Consider the following 16595-nt stretch of genomic DNA (forward strand, 5'->3'; position numbering starts at 1 on the left):
ACAGAAGTATATAAGAGTGGTACAGGATATGTATGTGGGTAGTGTGACAGCGGTCAGAGGTCTGCGGTGGGAGTGATGGATGAGTTTAAGATGGAGGTGGGATTACATCAAGGATCAGCTCTAAGCAATGAAGGTCAGTAGGACTAAGACAGAATATATGTGTGTGAATGACAGGGAGGATAGAGGAATGGTGAGGATGCAGGGAGTAGAGTTGGCAAAGATGGATGAGTTTAAATACTTGGGATCAACAGTTCAGAGTAATGGTGAGTGTGGAAGAGAGATGAAGGAGAGAGTACAGGCAGGATGGAGTGGGTGGAGAAAAGTGTCAGGATTGATTTGTGACAGACAAGTATCAGTAAGAGTGAAAGGGAAGGTCTACAAGTGGGTAGTGAGACCAGCTATGTTATATGGGTTGGAGACAGTGGCATTGACAAAAAGGCAGGAGTCAGAGCTGGACGTGGCAGAGTAAAAGATATTAAGATTTGCATTGGGTGTGATGAGGGTGGACAGGATTAGGAATAAGTATATTAGAGGGTCAGCCCAGGTTGGAAGGTTTGGAGACAAAGCCAGACTGGCAAGATTACGTTGGTTTGGACATGTGCTGAGGAGGGATGCAGAGTATATTGGGAAAAAGATGCTAAGGATGAAGCTGCCAGGTAACAGGAAAAGAGGAAGGCCTAAGATAAGGTTTATGGATGTGGTGAGAGAGGACATGCAGGTGGCTGGTGTGACAGAGCAAGATGCAGAGGACAGGAAGAAATGGAAACAGATGATCCGCTGTGGTGACCCCTAATGGGAGCAGCCGAAAGAAGGAATATGTACATATATATATATATATATATATACACACACACACACATATATATATATATATATATATATATATATATGTACACACACACACATATATATATGTGTGTGTGTGTGTGTGTGTGTGTGTGTGTGTGTGTATACTTACTATTGTATAATGCATGTCTTTAGATTATCTGTGATTTCTGCATGCTAAATAATCCCTTGATATATTGCATGATCTAGTTCTCAAATAGGGAGGATGTAGATCAGAGTGTAGTGTGTGTGTGCTATGTCTTTAAGAAGCATGCAAGGCTCTGCGTGCACATACAAATTCCAGACACATGCAATCCTTAGTGCCATTTTGTACAAGCAGCCAGTGAGTGAGAGCATGTATGATCACAACAGTTAGTGTACAAGTTACTTAGTCATAGTCAATAAGCCTTTACAGTGATGTGTTTGTAGAGAATAAAGCTGCTTAAACACAACCCACGAAGACTCGTTTATTCATGTACCAACACAAAAGCAACATTATTTGAACATAGAGTCTTACCTGTAGTATTAGATGATGTGGTTATATTAATTAGTAATTTTTTTCTAGAGTGTAAATTTCTATTTGGGAAGTAGTGTTGTATTAAGCTAAGGGCATTGCAATTTTCTGGCTTCTAGTAAATCTGGGTATTATAATTAACGAAGAAAGAGCTAGATGATATGGTACTTCTAACCAGTTTAATTCTCTGAGGGCTAAGCAGTGGTGTGCTCTATTATTTACTGTAAATATGGCTATTTTATGTTTACGTCCGGACGGTTGCAGTACACGAAGGGTAGTGAAGACTGGTGCAGATTAGATGAGAACAGTAAGTATGTAAAGGTCTTCTGGCTACGTCAGCGAGTTAGGTTTTACTCTGTATAATGTACTTAGTTGTTCTTGACTTTTATTTTAACCCAGTGGGACACACGGTGGTCGAATTTCAAGTGGACACCCAGTAACTTTCTGAGATTCACTTGTGCTATCATGGTATTTACAGTGATAACAGTGAAAAGTTTTGTTTTCGTACAGCTTTGTTTTACAGCAAAGAGCAGTAATTTCATTTTTTTAAGAGTTTAGTAGTAGTTATCAAATTAAACCATGTTTCAATCGACAAGATGAGGTCTTGGAGTTTACAGAGATACAGCAGAGCAGATTATGGTTGAGTTATCATCATATTGAACTAGGGTAGCATTTTGGGGGGGGGGGTTGCGTAGCAGTGTAGGCATCACTGATGAATATGTTGAAAAGTACAGGGCCTGGTAGAGATCCGTAAATAACACCAAGAGTTACTGGCAAGAAGGAGCAAAAATCATTTTTTCATTTCACTGCTTGTGTTCGGTGCAAGAGGTAGCTATGGAACCACTGCGGTGAAGAGGTGGTGAGCTCCACAGGTGACGGTTTATGTAAAACTCTCTGGAGGCAGATGGTATTAAAGGCTTTTGATAAGTCTAGGAAGACGGTGGACACTAGGCTTCTAGCATTTCTATTGGTGTTGACAGTATTTGCAAAATCCAGCAATGCAGTAGTGTTCTGATGAGGACAAAAGCCGTGCTGGGTTGAAGGCAGAAGTTGGTTACCTATTACATTATTGTTAACTTGCATACGGATACATTTTCTAATATTTTTTATAGTGAATATAAAATGGCAATTGGTCTATAGTCTGAAAGATATGTACTGAGTCCACCATTACTAATTCCACCCTTGAGCAGTAGAATGAGGAGTGATTTTCTTTCCATAGTGAGGTAACTTTATTTTCAGATATGGATTAATTTGTCAGAACTGACACTGGACAGGCAACAGTCTCCACTGCTATTTTAAGATATTCGCCAGATAGACTATCAGGGACAGTTGAAGTAGGCTTTAATTTTTAAAGCATTTTTTGATGGTATCTGTGGGAACTGGTTGGAAGGAGAAATGCTGAAGTAGGTTATCTGATTTAGTAGGGACATCAAGAGCTTGATTAGTCACCTGATTGAAGAATGACTGTACTGTGTGTTCCGTACGTGAAACTAGAGCTGCAGGAAACAATAAATTACATCAAGCTGTATTACGCTGTCTAGTCGGACATTACAGGTGTGTACCATGTGAGGTAATCCCCAAAATCTATTTGCAGTACCAAATGTAGAATTACAGTCCCCATATGTACTGTTCCAGATTATGTTTTCACTAAAGGAAGTCAGTGGAAACGGACTGAAAATAACTGGAAAATGTTATATCTACTTCAAATTAGTGACAGACATCTTACTTTGCTCAGTAAATCACCAGCCATCTTACTGACAAAGTTCAACAAGTACTACTGCACAACAGGTATATTATGCAGGAGGGGTGTATCCCAGAGCACACTTGTGGAAGGCGGGGCTTTGCCTCCACAACCTTGAGCTCTGAACAAACTATATCTGAGTTTGCAACAACGGAGAGAGAAAATAAATGCATTTCCATTTTCTTTGTGTTGATGCAACCTCCGAAGAGTAAATTTAAAGATCAATGGCATGGTGGCAGAGTCCCCCACATGGAGGAGCAGGGATATAGTCACCCTGCTAAACTACTTTAAAAGATTATCTGCTGCGCATTCCTTTGTAGCAGTGAAATAAGGCAGTCAGAGAGTATGGTTGGTAAAATGGGGCTGGGCAGTTTGGGATACAGTGTTAGACCTGAAAAGATCAAGTACCAAAACAGTAGAAACCAGAAAAGAACCCTAAAGAATAAAGTTGATTATTCCAGTGAAAGTAAACCATTGCCATTAGGTGACTGGGAGGAAAGAATGCTAAAATATACCATAAGAAAGATGTCTCAACAGGAATGTCAAGTTGCAGAATTTAGGAGTGGTACAATGTAAATCCTACAAATTCACACTTTTCAAAAAAACTTTTTCATAGTCTTCCTTTTATTGTTAACAGACCAACAAAGAAAAATGAAGATAATGGAGAACCAGAGAACTGAAAATCTAAGACAATAAGAGCACCCTTATCCTTCCTACCGCATGCTACTATATAAAACAAAAAGGATAAAAAATAGTAACATTTTGAGATAGTTTTGAAACAGGCCTGCCAGCTGCAGGGGTGTGATAGGAAGCAGAGCATTAGCCACCTGGTGGCAGATCCCTGCAAGATGGCAGCCCACGCAGAGGAACCTCCAGAGTTATCTTAATAAACCAGAGGGGGGCATTCTGTAGGGTTAGGAGAGGGAGGGAAGGTACTTATGGTCAGAAATATGTATTCTGTTTAATTTAAATGAAAGCATGCTTTACTTCACAAAAGCTAAACGTTAACCTTTTGAAGCCCACAATAAAGCAAGGTTGAAGAGTTTAGCACTGAAGCAAAGCAAGCACTGTAAAACAAATGTCTCTTCTGAATCTGCAATTAACTCTTCAGGAAAAAACTTTACCTACTACAGAAGTACAACTGCTGAATGCAGGGAATCGTAACTAGGTCATAGGTAGGGTCTACACAGTGAAATGGAAAGAGGTAGAGAACCATCGTCTCCAAGATAAATGGGACCTTTATCACGTAGGACCAAGTAGGTCAGCACTAAAACATTGACTTCACCCACGAGACCACCATAACCCACTGAAAACTCCATACTACAGGTTTGCTGTGATCAAAATGGGAAGCACCTACTAAAAGGCTGACTCCAAGCTCTGCAGCAGAAGTTCTAGTTAGAAGGCATTAAGGGAGTTCAAGTGTATCGAAATAAATGTGTGAACCACTGCTGAATAAGTGCCAACAAGTACTTAATCTAGGTGGTATTTCCGAGAAGGTCTTCACCATCTGTCTTTATAATGAATGAACGACTATTCAACAAATGTTTAACAATGAAATGTTGAACGACTTCCTTTTATCATGGGCATGGCAGTTTTAACCACTATGCTTTGGAATCCCTTTTCTGTTAATTACTTAAAGTTGATTAACTGCACAGGTCATCTCATCCAAAAAGCCTTTCCAGTCATGAGCCATTCAGCAGCAATGCTTGTACAAATACAAATGGAAATACAGTGTGAGCGTGTTTTATAGACACAGCAGAAATGCAAATAAGTCAAATTGCGAAACTTTGTGAGAGTCTATATAGTTTCAGTATTACAATAATGATAGAAGATATAACAAGATTATAGTCATATAGCTGTGTTATTTTACATGCATCACTGCATTCCCCAGAACATATTTCATTTACTGTAATAAAAAAAAAAAAAGATAGAAACATAAAAAGGTAAGAATGCAAGAAGCAAGTTGTCAAACTGTGTCTGGAGTTGTGTTTGCTTAGAACAAGTTTTGCTGTTTACTGTTATATAAATGAAGCTATTTAGCAATGCACAGGGTTACAGCCATCATGTTAGTCTGACAAACATTTGTAGCACCCTTATGAGATGTACAATATACAATTTGAAAGAAATGAATAACAAAAGTACTGCTGCCATCCAAAGCTCCACTTCCAGAAATAAAACTCCAAGTATCCAAAAACAGCAGGAGAAGACCACCACAAAATAAATGTAAAACATGCACACAATTTATTCCAAGTATAAAATGAGCGCTTTCACTTGCTACCAGGCACGCTTCATCAGATTTTAAAGCCAACTGATTTCAAGATGTATATATACACCCATTACATCACAATTTAGTTAATGAACACATTCAATTTATCAATAAAATCATCAGAAAACTTATTAACCCATTGTGACTTCCTGGTTACTAAATCCTTCAGTTTGTGTGGTATTTTCACATCATATAGAGAACTTGTTCACAGTCATAGAAAAATAATAAAATCCATATTCTATTGATGAATTAAATTATAACGCTAGCCTGATTTCCTACTCAATAGTAAAAATTAAAAATACTAATAGACAATCAATTACATATATACATACATACCATGTTAATGAACAAAATAAATAAAAATAAAAATGAAGATATATATAATAGAATAAAATAGAATAAAATAAAAATCCTCACAAATATGCTATACGAGTGTGATGTTATATACAAAATGACATAGTAAGTTAGTTAAAATACCACTGTCCATCATCCATCTATCTACGTGCAGCCAACACAGACTTAATGCTGACAGATTGATTGAGACCTGGTTCTAAATGCGCTCTCAATCTAAAAATCCAGCATAATTCCACCAACTCCAAATGATTCATCCTATCACCACCCCGCTTATTATCAACAACCATTTGCAAAACTCTAAACTTAAAAGCATGGTCTGTATGAACTACGATATGCTTAGCTAATGCATTAAAAATTGGTTAATTTTCCTAATATCATATATATGGTTATACATCCTATCTTTTAACTTTCTGGATGTCATACCTACATAAAACGCTGTGCATTTCGTGCACATAGCCAGGTAGACGAGATTCTTGCTATTACAAGTTGCATGAAATTTGGGTGTAAATGTATACTCTAGAGAAGGGTGGAAAAAATGCTGTCCATCAACAATATATCTGCACATATTGCATTTGTTGCATGGGAAAGTACCAACCCGTGGTAACTCCCTGTGTGTCCCTTCTTTTCTGTGTGTATTCTCTCTACACAGAGCAATCTTTTAAGATTCTTGCTATTCCTATACCTAAAACTTGGTGTTTCTCCTACCAATCTAGAGATAAAAGGGTCTACAATCAGGACATCCCAGTTCTTTTTTATAACATCAACTACTCTCTTATTATCATTTGTGTATCTGGTTATGAAAGCTATCTTAACACAATCAGAACTCTCTCTATAATCACTACAAACTTTCCTAGATCTACTGGGGACAATATGATGTCTAGTCCCATTATAATCTGACAGATTTAGGACCGACCTCTTCATTGCCCTTGTCAAGGTATCAGTATAGCCTCTCTCCTGAAATAACCTTTCCATAATATCGAGTTGTTCATGCATATCCAGATCACTCTGACAGATATTGGTAATCCTTGTATACTGGCTTCTTACTAGATTTGAAAATACAAACCGGGGGGTGCATACTACTATAGTGTAACAGTGCATTCTTCCAACATGGCTTTCTAAAGAGGGAGGTTGAGACCTGACCCAATTGGTCTTTGGAAATAGTTATATCCAAGAAATCAATTTTTTGATAAGATGACTCCATGGTAAAACTTAAACAAATCAGTAGTTGTCTGTAAATAGTTTACAAAACTCTAACATCTCCAAGCTGTCATTCCAGACAATAAGTATGTCATCCACAAATCATCTATAGAAAAGCATGTGTGGATAGAATGCACTGTTATATAGAAAAGTCTTCTCCCAATAATGCATCACTAAGTTTGCATAAGAATTTGCACATGGGGTGCCCATAGCGACACCCCATTTCTGTATATACAGTGCTTTCCTGAAACAAACACATTATTGGAGGGTACTGTATCTAATAAGGTACATATAAGCAACTGCAATTCATTGCTGAAACCCTCTGTTGTATTCAATATGTCTCTAACAGCTTCAACCCCATAATCATTTGGGATTGAGGTAAATAAATTCCTGACATCCAAGGTGGCCAGTATACAGGGAGAAGGGAATGCTCGTTGTGCTGTTAAACTAGCTAGCTCTTCTATCAACTGGTATGTATCCTTCAAGATGGTAGGGATACTCCTAGTCAAAGGTCCTAATAATGTTTCTAAATAATTAGAGATATTCTCTGTCACCCATCCCTCCCCGGCTACAATCGGTCGCATGGGGGGGTGTAACATTCTTATGTACCTTTGGTAGGCCTTTTATATAGGGAATCAATGGAAAATCAACCATAAAATAATTATAAGGTTCTTGGATGATCTGTCTACACATAGCAGATCATACAGATCATCATACACTTTCCTTACTATTCTTGCAAAAGTATCTTGGCTTATCTCAACATAAGTGTTGGTATCCTTAAGCATCTCTAACATAGCAACTTTATATGCACAAGTGTCTAACAGCACTACACCCCCTCCCTTGTCAGCAGGTTTTATAGTCAATTCAGAATTATGAGACATATATAACAAGGACTGTCGTTCTCCCTTATTTAAATTAAAATACAAACATTTGCGTGTTGACTGCAAAAAATACGAGTAAAAATCTTTCTCGCACATTCGTATAAAACATTCCACATTAGCATGCAGATTAGGTGAGAAAGTACTTTTGCGTTTAAATCTGTTAACAGGCTGTGTTCCTAACTGATGATTAGCACCAAACAACAATCTCAATGAAATAGTACGTCCAAAGAGTCTTAAATCAGTCAATAATTCACTAAGACTGCTGCCTTGCGAAGGGATAAAAGAAAGTCCCTTGTTTAGCAATGAATAGTCAGTTTGATTTAATTCATAACTTGAAAAATTGAATACAAGCTGATTTAGTTCCTGGTCCGTCGTCTTACCTCTGTGTTTTCTCCTGAGAACTTTAGTTTTCTCCGTCCCCGACTGTTTGACATGGTTTTCAGTGTTCCCCGGTACTGTATAGGGAAAGGTAAAAAATGTTCCAAGCTCCTGCCTGGAATTTTAGATCTAGCCCCCATTATATTAGAGTCTCTTACAGTGGTTAGGGCCTGCTGATTCGGCGGTGGAGTAGCTATCGCTTGGGAAGTGCTGGATTCAAGACCTTCGCTTGATGACTTCATCGCTACGCCCAATACATTCACAATATCATTGCGATGAGTCTGATTATCATTTAAAGAAGCAGTAGTCATGGTCAAATGTTCGTTTCTATGAATGTCCTATGAGGTCTGTATCGATTGTGTAGAATGACTTTCCATGGCATTATGTTGATGGTTCCTTGGCCAAACAAACACATGTCTAGATGTAAAATCTCTATAGTCACGTTGTAATTTTCTATATTTCACCTGTTGTAGCTTGTCGCTATACATTGTGACCTGGGCATACATATTATCAATTTTTCTCTCAAAGACTTCACCTTTATATTGTGTACGTAGATCTTTATTCAAAGCCTCTACTCTTACAGTCAAATCAGATTCAATAGGTGAAAAATAGTCCATAAGGAGTTTCATGTAGCTATTACTTAAGTCTAAATTTAACTGCTGCCATTTTTTCAGCAGTTCCGGATGGCTATCTCCATGTGTCGGCATGCAGAGCACCCGCATGCTTTGGGGGACTATATAGAAGTGTAGACCAGCCTCCATATGTCTCCTCTGCCAAACAAGTCTTTGCAACTTATAAAGATAATTTTCAAGTTTCCTGAGACTGTTGTTAAAATCATTAAGATTTTCAACAGTACCTGTGTATGAAGATGGAAAAGAATGGTGCAGTTCCAGGTTCAAAAGGGGATTGCTTCGTTGTTCAAAAATATCATTCCATTTTTGGTTGAGACTGACCCCTTCAGGATTACAATCAAGCTCTACAGCAGGTATATCCATTGTGTGAGGGCTTCAGTTACCAGGTAAGAGCGTAGAAATGAATAACAAAAGTACTGCTGCCGTCCAAAGCTCCACTTCCAGAAATAAAACTCCAAGTATCCAAAAACAGCAGGAGAAGACCACCACAAAATAAATGTAAAACATGCACAGAATTTATTCTAAGTATAAAATGAGCGCTTTCATGTGCTACCAGGCACGCTTCATCAGATTTTAAAGCCAACTGATTTCAAGATGTATATATACACCCATTACATCACAATTTAGTTAATTAACACAGTTAATCAATAAAATCATCAGAAAACTTATTAACCCATTGTGACTTCCGGGTTACTAAATCTTTCAGTTTGTGTGGTATTTTCACATCATATAGAGAACTTGTTCACAGTCATAGAAAAATAATAAAATCCATATTCTATTGATGAATTAAATTATAATGCTAGCCTGATTTCCTACTCAATAGTAAAAATTAAAAATACTAATAGACAATCAATTACATATATACATACATACCATGTTAATGAACAAAATAAATAAAAATAAAAATGAAGATATATATAATAGAATAAAATAAAAATCCTCACAAATATACTATATGAGGGATATATATAGGGAGTTCAAGTGTATTGAAATAAATGTGTGAACCACTGCTGAAAGGTTAAGTGCCAACAACAATCTAGGTGGTATTTCCGAGAAGTTGTCTTCACCATCTGTCTTTATAATGAATCAACTACTATTCAACAAATGTTTAACAATGAAATGTTGAACGACTCCCTTTTATCATGGGCATGGCAGTTTTAACCACTATGCTTTGGAATCCTTTTTCTGTTAATTACTTAAAGTTGATTAACTGCACAGGTCATCTCATCCAAAAAGCCTTTCCAGTCATGAGCCATTCAGCAGCAATGCTTGTACAAATACAAATGGAAATACAGTGTGAGCGTGTTTTATAGACACAGCAGAAATGCAAATAAGTCAAATTGCGAAACTTTGTGATAGTCTATATAGTTTCAGTATTACAATAACGATAGAAGATACAAAAAGATTATAGTCACATAGCTGTATTATTTTACATGCATCACTGCATTCCCCAGAACATATTTCATTATTGTAATAAAAAAAAAAAAAAAAAAAGATAGAAACATAAAAAGGCAAGAATGCAAGAAGGAAGATGTCAAACTGTGTCTGGAGTTGTGTTTGCTTAGAACAAGTTTTGCTGTTTACTGTTATATAAATGAAGCTATTTAGCAATGCACAGGGTTACAGCCATCATGTTAGTCTGACAAACATTTGTAGCACCCTTATGAGATGTACAATATACAATTTGAAAGCTTCATAACAAAGTCATTTTCACAGCCAGTACTGTAAATGTTCAGCACAGCTTAGATATGCCTTGCAGACGCAAGCTCTAGTGAATCCATCCAAGTACTGTAAATAGTCCCCATACCCTATCCTTTCCTTCTTTCCATAGCCATCTATCTCTAAGAGCCTAGAAGGATTACAAGTGGATTCCACGAGGCACCATCTTCTTAATACCATTTTATCATAACTTACCAGCTGAAGCAGTGCTCAAGAAACTCAAACTCAAAAGAAACAAACTGTTAATTTGTAGGTGGCTTTTATCTCGTGCACACCCACAACTAACACTCTAAGTCTGAACTGCCACCTCTAAGGGCAAAGAAGAATCTCCCAGAAGCTCATATTTGAGAAATGTATTAGATAACACCTTGAAACTATATACTGACCTGAAATGCCAAAATTCCTGATGGCAGTGCATTTCTGGTTGCTATCAAGCCATGAAATACTGTCTTTTACAGTGAGTCTTACATATTGCCCAAACCAGCTACAGCCCATGCCTCCTTGCCCTGCATCTTTCCCCCCAGACTCCACCCTACCCACTTGTGCACTGATAATGCAAGGTGTACACACCATATACATTTTCCTGTCTTCCACTACATCTCTCCCTCTGCTTTCTAGTACTCCAGAGGCCTTTCTCATTCATCTAAAGCACATACCTCATCGACTCTAATATCTAGCCATCCTACATTTGCAAATGTACCTGAAAAATTAAGCACTTATTTTTCTTTCTCCTGTTTTCATTGCCTTCTCAACTACAAATTTTCACTTTGGGTATCTGTCACGTACTGAAGTTCACTACTCAGTGTGATTCTGTTACCAAGCACAATGCAAAATGCAAAATAAAAGCTGCCATGTATTTAGTTCATCATGCCAAACATGAAAAATACAATGCAGAGGAGTAAAGCATAAAATAAATGCTACCATACCATGCTCATCTTTCTGGGCAGTGGCAAAGGGTTTCCTTGAGATGTTGGTGTTAAAAGAGTTGACTCTGGCACAGACGGACTGGATGGTGAATTAAGGTTTGGCGTCCTTCCACCACTGGTTTGAACTGGCTGATATGACCTATTTGCTGTACCTTGTGATGCTTCTGTCTTAATATGAAAGGCTGGTAAAAGGAATACCAAACAAATAAGCATTAAAATCCTAACAATACATGTCCTTAACAGTGAAAAATATTAAGCAAAAAGGGATTCAGAACTCAATTAAGGTATAAAGACACCGACACCACGAGTAAAATTACCTGTTTGCCTACATTTGTCAGTGCTATACACACATATGCAGTAGGAATGGGAAATGGCCGTCTGTTGTATGAAATTGAATTCCAGAAAAAACTTGAAGAAATAATCTATTACCACCTTAGCACTGTGAAAGACATGCTGCTACAGCCGAATGGTTGTTCTAACTTGTCCTTGCATATAGCCTTAGCAATGGTCACTGCCTTTGTGGTCTGGGTTTTGTCTTAAGAAAAGTCTGAAACGTCTGTATGTACACAAAATAAGCAAATGAGTGAAAAAATGATAAAATAAACACACTGTGGAATATAGGATATGAAAGCAGTGTAGATCACTGCTCTAATGAGAAAAGCAGTGGTGAAATAAGGAATGGCAAAAAAGTACAGTTGTGTGCCACTTACCATAACTGTAGATCAGTGTTGCAGTACTGATTCTTGGGGTCTTCCTGCCATGCAGACACTCACAACTGGCCTAATTCCCATAAGCTTTGCATCAACTCCAGCTGCTGGATATTTGATGACTGATGTCTGGACATCACGGTAAAAAAAAAACCCATCAGCACCATCTTCAGATCTTTCTAGGCTGTAGAGTCAGTCTGATCCCTGAGGAGAGCACAACCCTCCCAACTATCTACAATTTGAGACCTAGTGACTATGTAATCTTAGGAAGAATATTTGGTATCCCAGCATCCTAGCACCAAATTAGCAAATTAGATGCAACAGCAGCTCACTCACCCACTCCCTAAAGTTGCTGATTGCTGATGGTACCAATACATAGAAATAGTATGAGAAAAAAAAATTGTATCAGCAAACAAAAGGCGTCGGTTTCAACATTAGACAAACTTGCAGAGAATAAAAAAGAAATACACTCATTGAGATAAATAAACCGCTGGAAATAAAAACAAAAATTTGTAACGGCAAACACCAGCAGAATAAAACAGTGCCAGGAGTTATAAAAAAAAAATTTATTCGCTCATAAAATTAAAAAGGTAAGTGCTTTCACATCTGCTTCATCAGATCTTCTACAGAAAATAAATGAACTAGCATGCTTATATATATGCAAACATCAATCAAAGTGAGGCAAACAGGTTGAACCAATCACTTGAAGCATTATATTAAACCAAGCATAGATATAGCATATGCATAATAAAAACAATTAAACTAATAAAACAACCTGTGTAGGAAATAAAATCACTCAAACATTCCTGAAAAATACGTCAATACACTTTCAGTACTGATCCAACATTGATCTGTTTGGAGCAAGTACTACAAAAAGTAATATAAAATAATGCAACAATATGCATATAATACATATAAGAAATGTATATAAATAAGAAATTATATAATGACATTATATACATTTTAATAATACTCAGCAGTTATCAGAAAGTGATAACTGCTGAGTGTGATTAAAATATATATATAATGACATTATATACATTTTCTGTAGGAGGTCTGATGAAGCAGATGTGAAAGTGCTTACCTTTTTAATTTTATGAGCGAATAAATGTTTTTTTTTATAACTCCTGGCACTGTTTTACTCTGCTGGTGTTTGCTGTTACACATTAGATAAACTTGTACTGTGGGACAAATACACTGTAAGAAACCCCTTCACTTGAAGGAATACTAGTGTATAGTGATTTGATATCTAAAGTGAACAATACACGTTCATGCCCTGTAAATATATACTAAGGGAGACAAAAATCTCGAGAGTCCTTTATATAACTTGGCATTTGTCTAACTATAGGGTTAAAACAGCTTCTAAAACCTGAAACAGGTTCAGTAACACTACCAGGGAGGGAACAGAGACTGGATAAGCGATTCACAAAGACACACTGGAAGGACATTTGTCTGGCTCCCAAATATGCAACAAAGTCTACAGGATTTAGGATTCTGCCTAGAAATGTTTGCACTTTTATACCCCCAAGCAAACTCCAAAAAAATTTTCCTCAGGTAGCTGTCAAAAATTGGAGGCATGATAGGGAAGAAAGAGACAACTGGGAACATATGTTTTGGGAGTGCAATCAGTTGTCAGATTTTAAAAATTCCCTACAGAGTACCCTGTCACGAATACTGGGTGAACAAATGAGTGTAACTAAGGAAATTATTTTTTGAGCTGCGGTACAGTATCTGAATTGCCTAGACAAAGCAAGGCCTTGTTTAATTCTAGTGACTGACAAAAAAGCAATTACTAGAAAAAGGAAATCAAAATATTTTCTGATCTCTTCAGATTGATTCCTAGAGTTATCGTGCAATATTTTATACGCTGTTCTAATTATCCCTTTAACAGCAGAAAATTCAAATTCAATTAAAAACTCAACCAGTGCAGGTCTTTCATATAGGATTCCCATGATCCATTTTCTTTGTCTATACTCTGATATCAATCCCTGACAGGAAATGCAAATACTATCCTGCAATCCAAATGTCTTCTTGGCCTCTTTGCATTACACTAGCTTTCCTTTTCTAATTATTTTAATTATCTAATTATTGTACTTTGTATATTTTGTATATAATATACATTGCCTTTGTTAATTTAGCTAGAAATTTATGATAAGATTATATTCTGTTTTTTTAAGTTATCTTTCTATGTATGTAGAAAATGTGATTGTATTTAAATTTCTTTTGTATGTGGAGCTTTTCTCCCAGGTCTCCACTGAAAATGGGCACTTTTTGGGCCAGTGGATCATCACGGTAAACAAATGCAAATAAATAAATAAATATTTGGTCTCAATACTTTGGTTCCTTTGCCACTTCCTCCAGTAAATTCCAGTTCCCTCTTATCTAGTCTCTGTACCCCTAACTGCAGTCATCCCTATCGATACAATCTCCTTTCTTCATTCCTGTGTTGGTTTTGTACTTTGTATACTTTCTGCTACTTTATGAATATAATATTCTGTATGATTGTTATTCTTCATAAGGATCTGCTGCAAAATTCCATTCTTTCTTTATTACTTGAATTACGAATTTCACCCCTGCATCATCATCATCCCTTTCCATTTTGAATTGTAGCTTTCTGCTTGTGTTATGTATAAGAGCCTTAACTGTGTAGCTCTAAAATAACTCCTCAATTCAGGTAATTCTAGACCTCCTTACTCTGTTGGCAGAATCATCTTATCCCACTTGACCCTTGCCCTCTTCCCCTTCCAAATAAAATCAGTCAACTCTTTCTTGAGTGCTATCCACAAATTCTCCTCTGGATGATAAAAATGTGCTTGAAATGTACATAAAACTAAATGGACTAAAACCGTTTTTACTGCCTGCATCTTGCTATCCATATCCATGAGCTTCCAGTTTCTCAGTTTTTGTATTACCTTTTGTTTAGTCCTTCCCACATATCCTTAGCTGCCACAATGGAATCCTTTTTAATTCATACTCCTAAATGCTTAATTTTATCAAGTCTCCACAAATATGACTACTGCTGAACAAATTAAAGTGTGGATACATAGTTTAGAGCTAGTCTTGGTTTTATCTTCATTAAGTTTATATCATAAAAAATGTAAATGTCTCGGAACATTCCACAGCACTAAGATGTCCTTTTCTGCTTCCATCAGGTACAAAATAGTATCATCTGCAAATAAAACCAGCTTTTCTTAACCATAATACCAAATATATCCTTGAATCTTTTTCATAAAATCCCAGCTTACTCTGTTGAATGCTGTCTCTGCATTACGACCCACCAAAAACAGCTGCATTTGCTTGCATACTGCTTCCCTCTGGATCATCATTGTTCTATTTATATTGTCAAATGTTTGCATCCCTGCCACAAAACCAGACTGGTCCATATCTATCAATTCTAGCCATTATAGACAAACACTTTATAATCATGGTTTAGACTTGAAATGGGCCTATATTAAGCTGGATTATAGGTTCATAGGTTCATAGGTTTATACTAGGCTATCTGCCCTAAGGCATTTATAAGCCTAGCCCAAATTATTGTGGCTTACGCCACCCCTTATATGAAAAAATACTGTGCCCATTAGTTTGTTGTGCCTCTGTCCAGCAGTGATCCAGAGATGATTCCCGGGGTAAACCTACGATCTCCCATCCACAGGTCTAGATTTCTCTTGAACAGAGTCAGCGAGGTGCTCTGCCTCACATGGACCGGGATTTTATTCCACAGCATAGGGAGTCTCTGAGTGATAAATCTATCCCTCCAGCACGTCCTATTTATATCCGTGCTAAGGTTTAAGTCGCTTGCTCTAGTGGTTTTGGTGGATTTGGATTTCTTGAGGTGGAGCATGTCCATTAATTCCGGGTTGGACATGGCCTTGTATGTCAGGCACATGTCACCTCTGAGCAGACGGTATGCGACTGAATAGAGCTGGAGTTTCTTCAATCTGGCAGCATATGACAGATTTTGGAGTCCCTTTATCCTTTTGGTGAGGAACTTTTGGGGTCTCTCCAATTGCTGCAGATGTCGGGTGAGATACATCCCGAATGGGGCATTGTACTCGATCATTGGTCTGATAAGTGAAGAGTACAGGGGAACAATGACCTCACTAGATCTGGATGTGAATCCCTTCATGATCAGGTGGGCAATGTAGAAGGTCTTTCTAACCACTTTAGCAATGTGAGTGTCAAAAGAAAGGCCACTGTCAACCTGGGTCCCCAGGTCCCTGATAACCTCTTCTGTGCTTAGTGGATTGCCACCTATATGGTAGCTTGGGGTTACCTTGTTTTTCCCGAAGGGTATGACTATACATTTTTGGCGTTTAACTTCAGGCCATGGCTCTGGCACCAGCTATCTGTTTCCGTGAGTCCCTTCTGAAGGATATCAGTGTCCGATGCACTTTCCACTATGGCGCCCAGTTTGCAGTCATCTGCAAACTTTGTCAGCCAAAGTCCTCCCATGTT

General features: G+C 37.5%; 1 protein-coding gene across 1 annotated transcript in view; it reads right to left on the reverse strand.

Annotated features, from left to right (window-relative positions):
- Positions 1 to 16595, reverse strand: part of LOC122816264 (arf-GAP with SH3 domain, ANK repeat and PH domain-containing protein 2-like) — a 1594524-nt gene that overhangs the window by 58204 nt on the left and 1519725 nt on the right. The window contains exon 26 of the mRNA XM_044089001.1: positions 11434 to 11615. Within this exon, the coding sequence (XP_043944936.1) occupies positions 11434 to 11615 (182 nt within the window). The remainder of the gene's footprint in view (positions 1 to 11433; positions 11616 to 16595) is intronic.

Source organism: Protopterus annectens, chromosome 12.part0 (genome assembly GCF_019279795.1).
Source record: "Protopterus annectens isolate FY-2018-M chromosome 12.part0, PAN1.0, whole genome shotgun sequence".
NCBI lineage: Eukaryota > Metazoa > Chordata > Ceratodontiformes > Protopteridae > Protopterus > Protopterus annectens.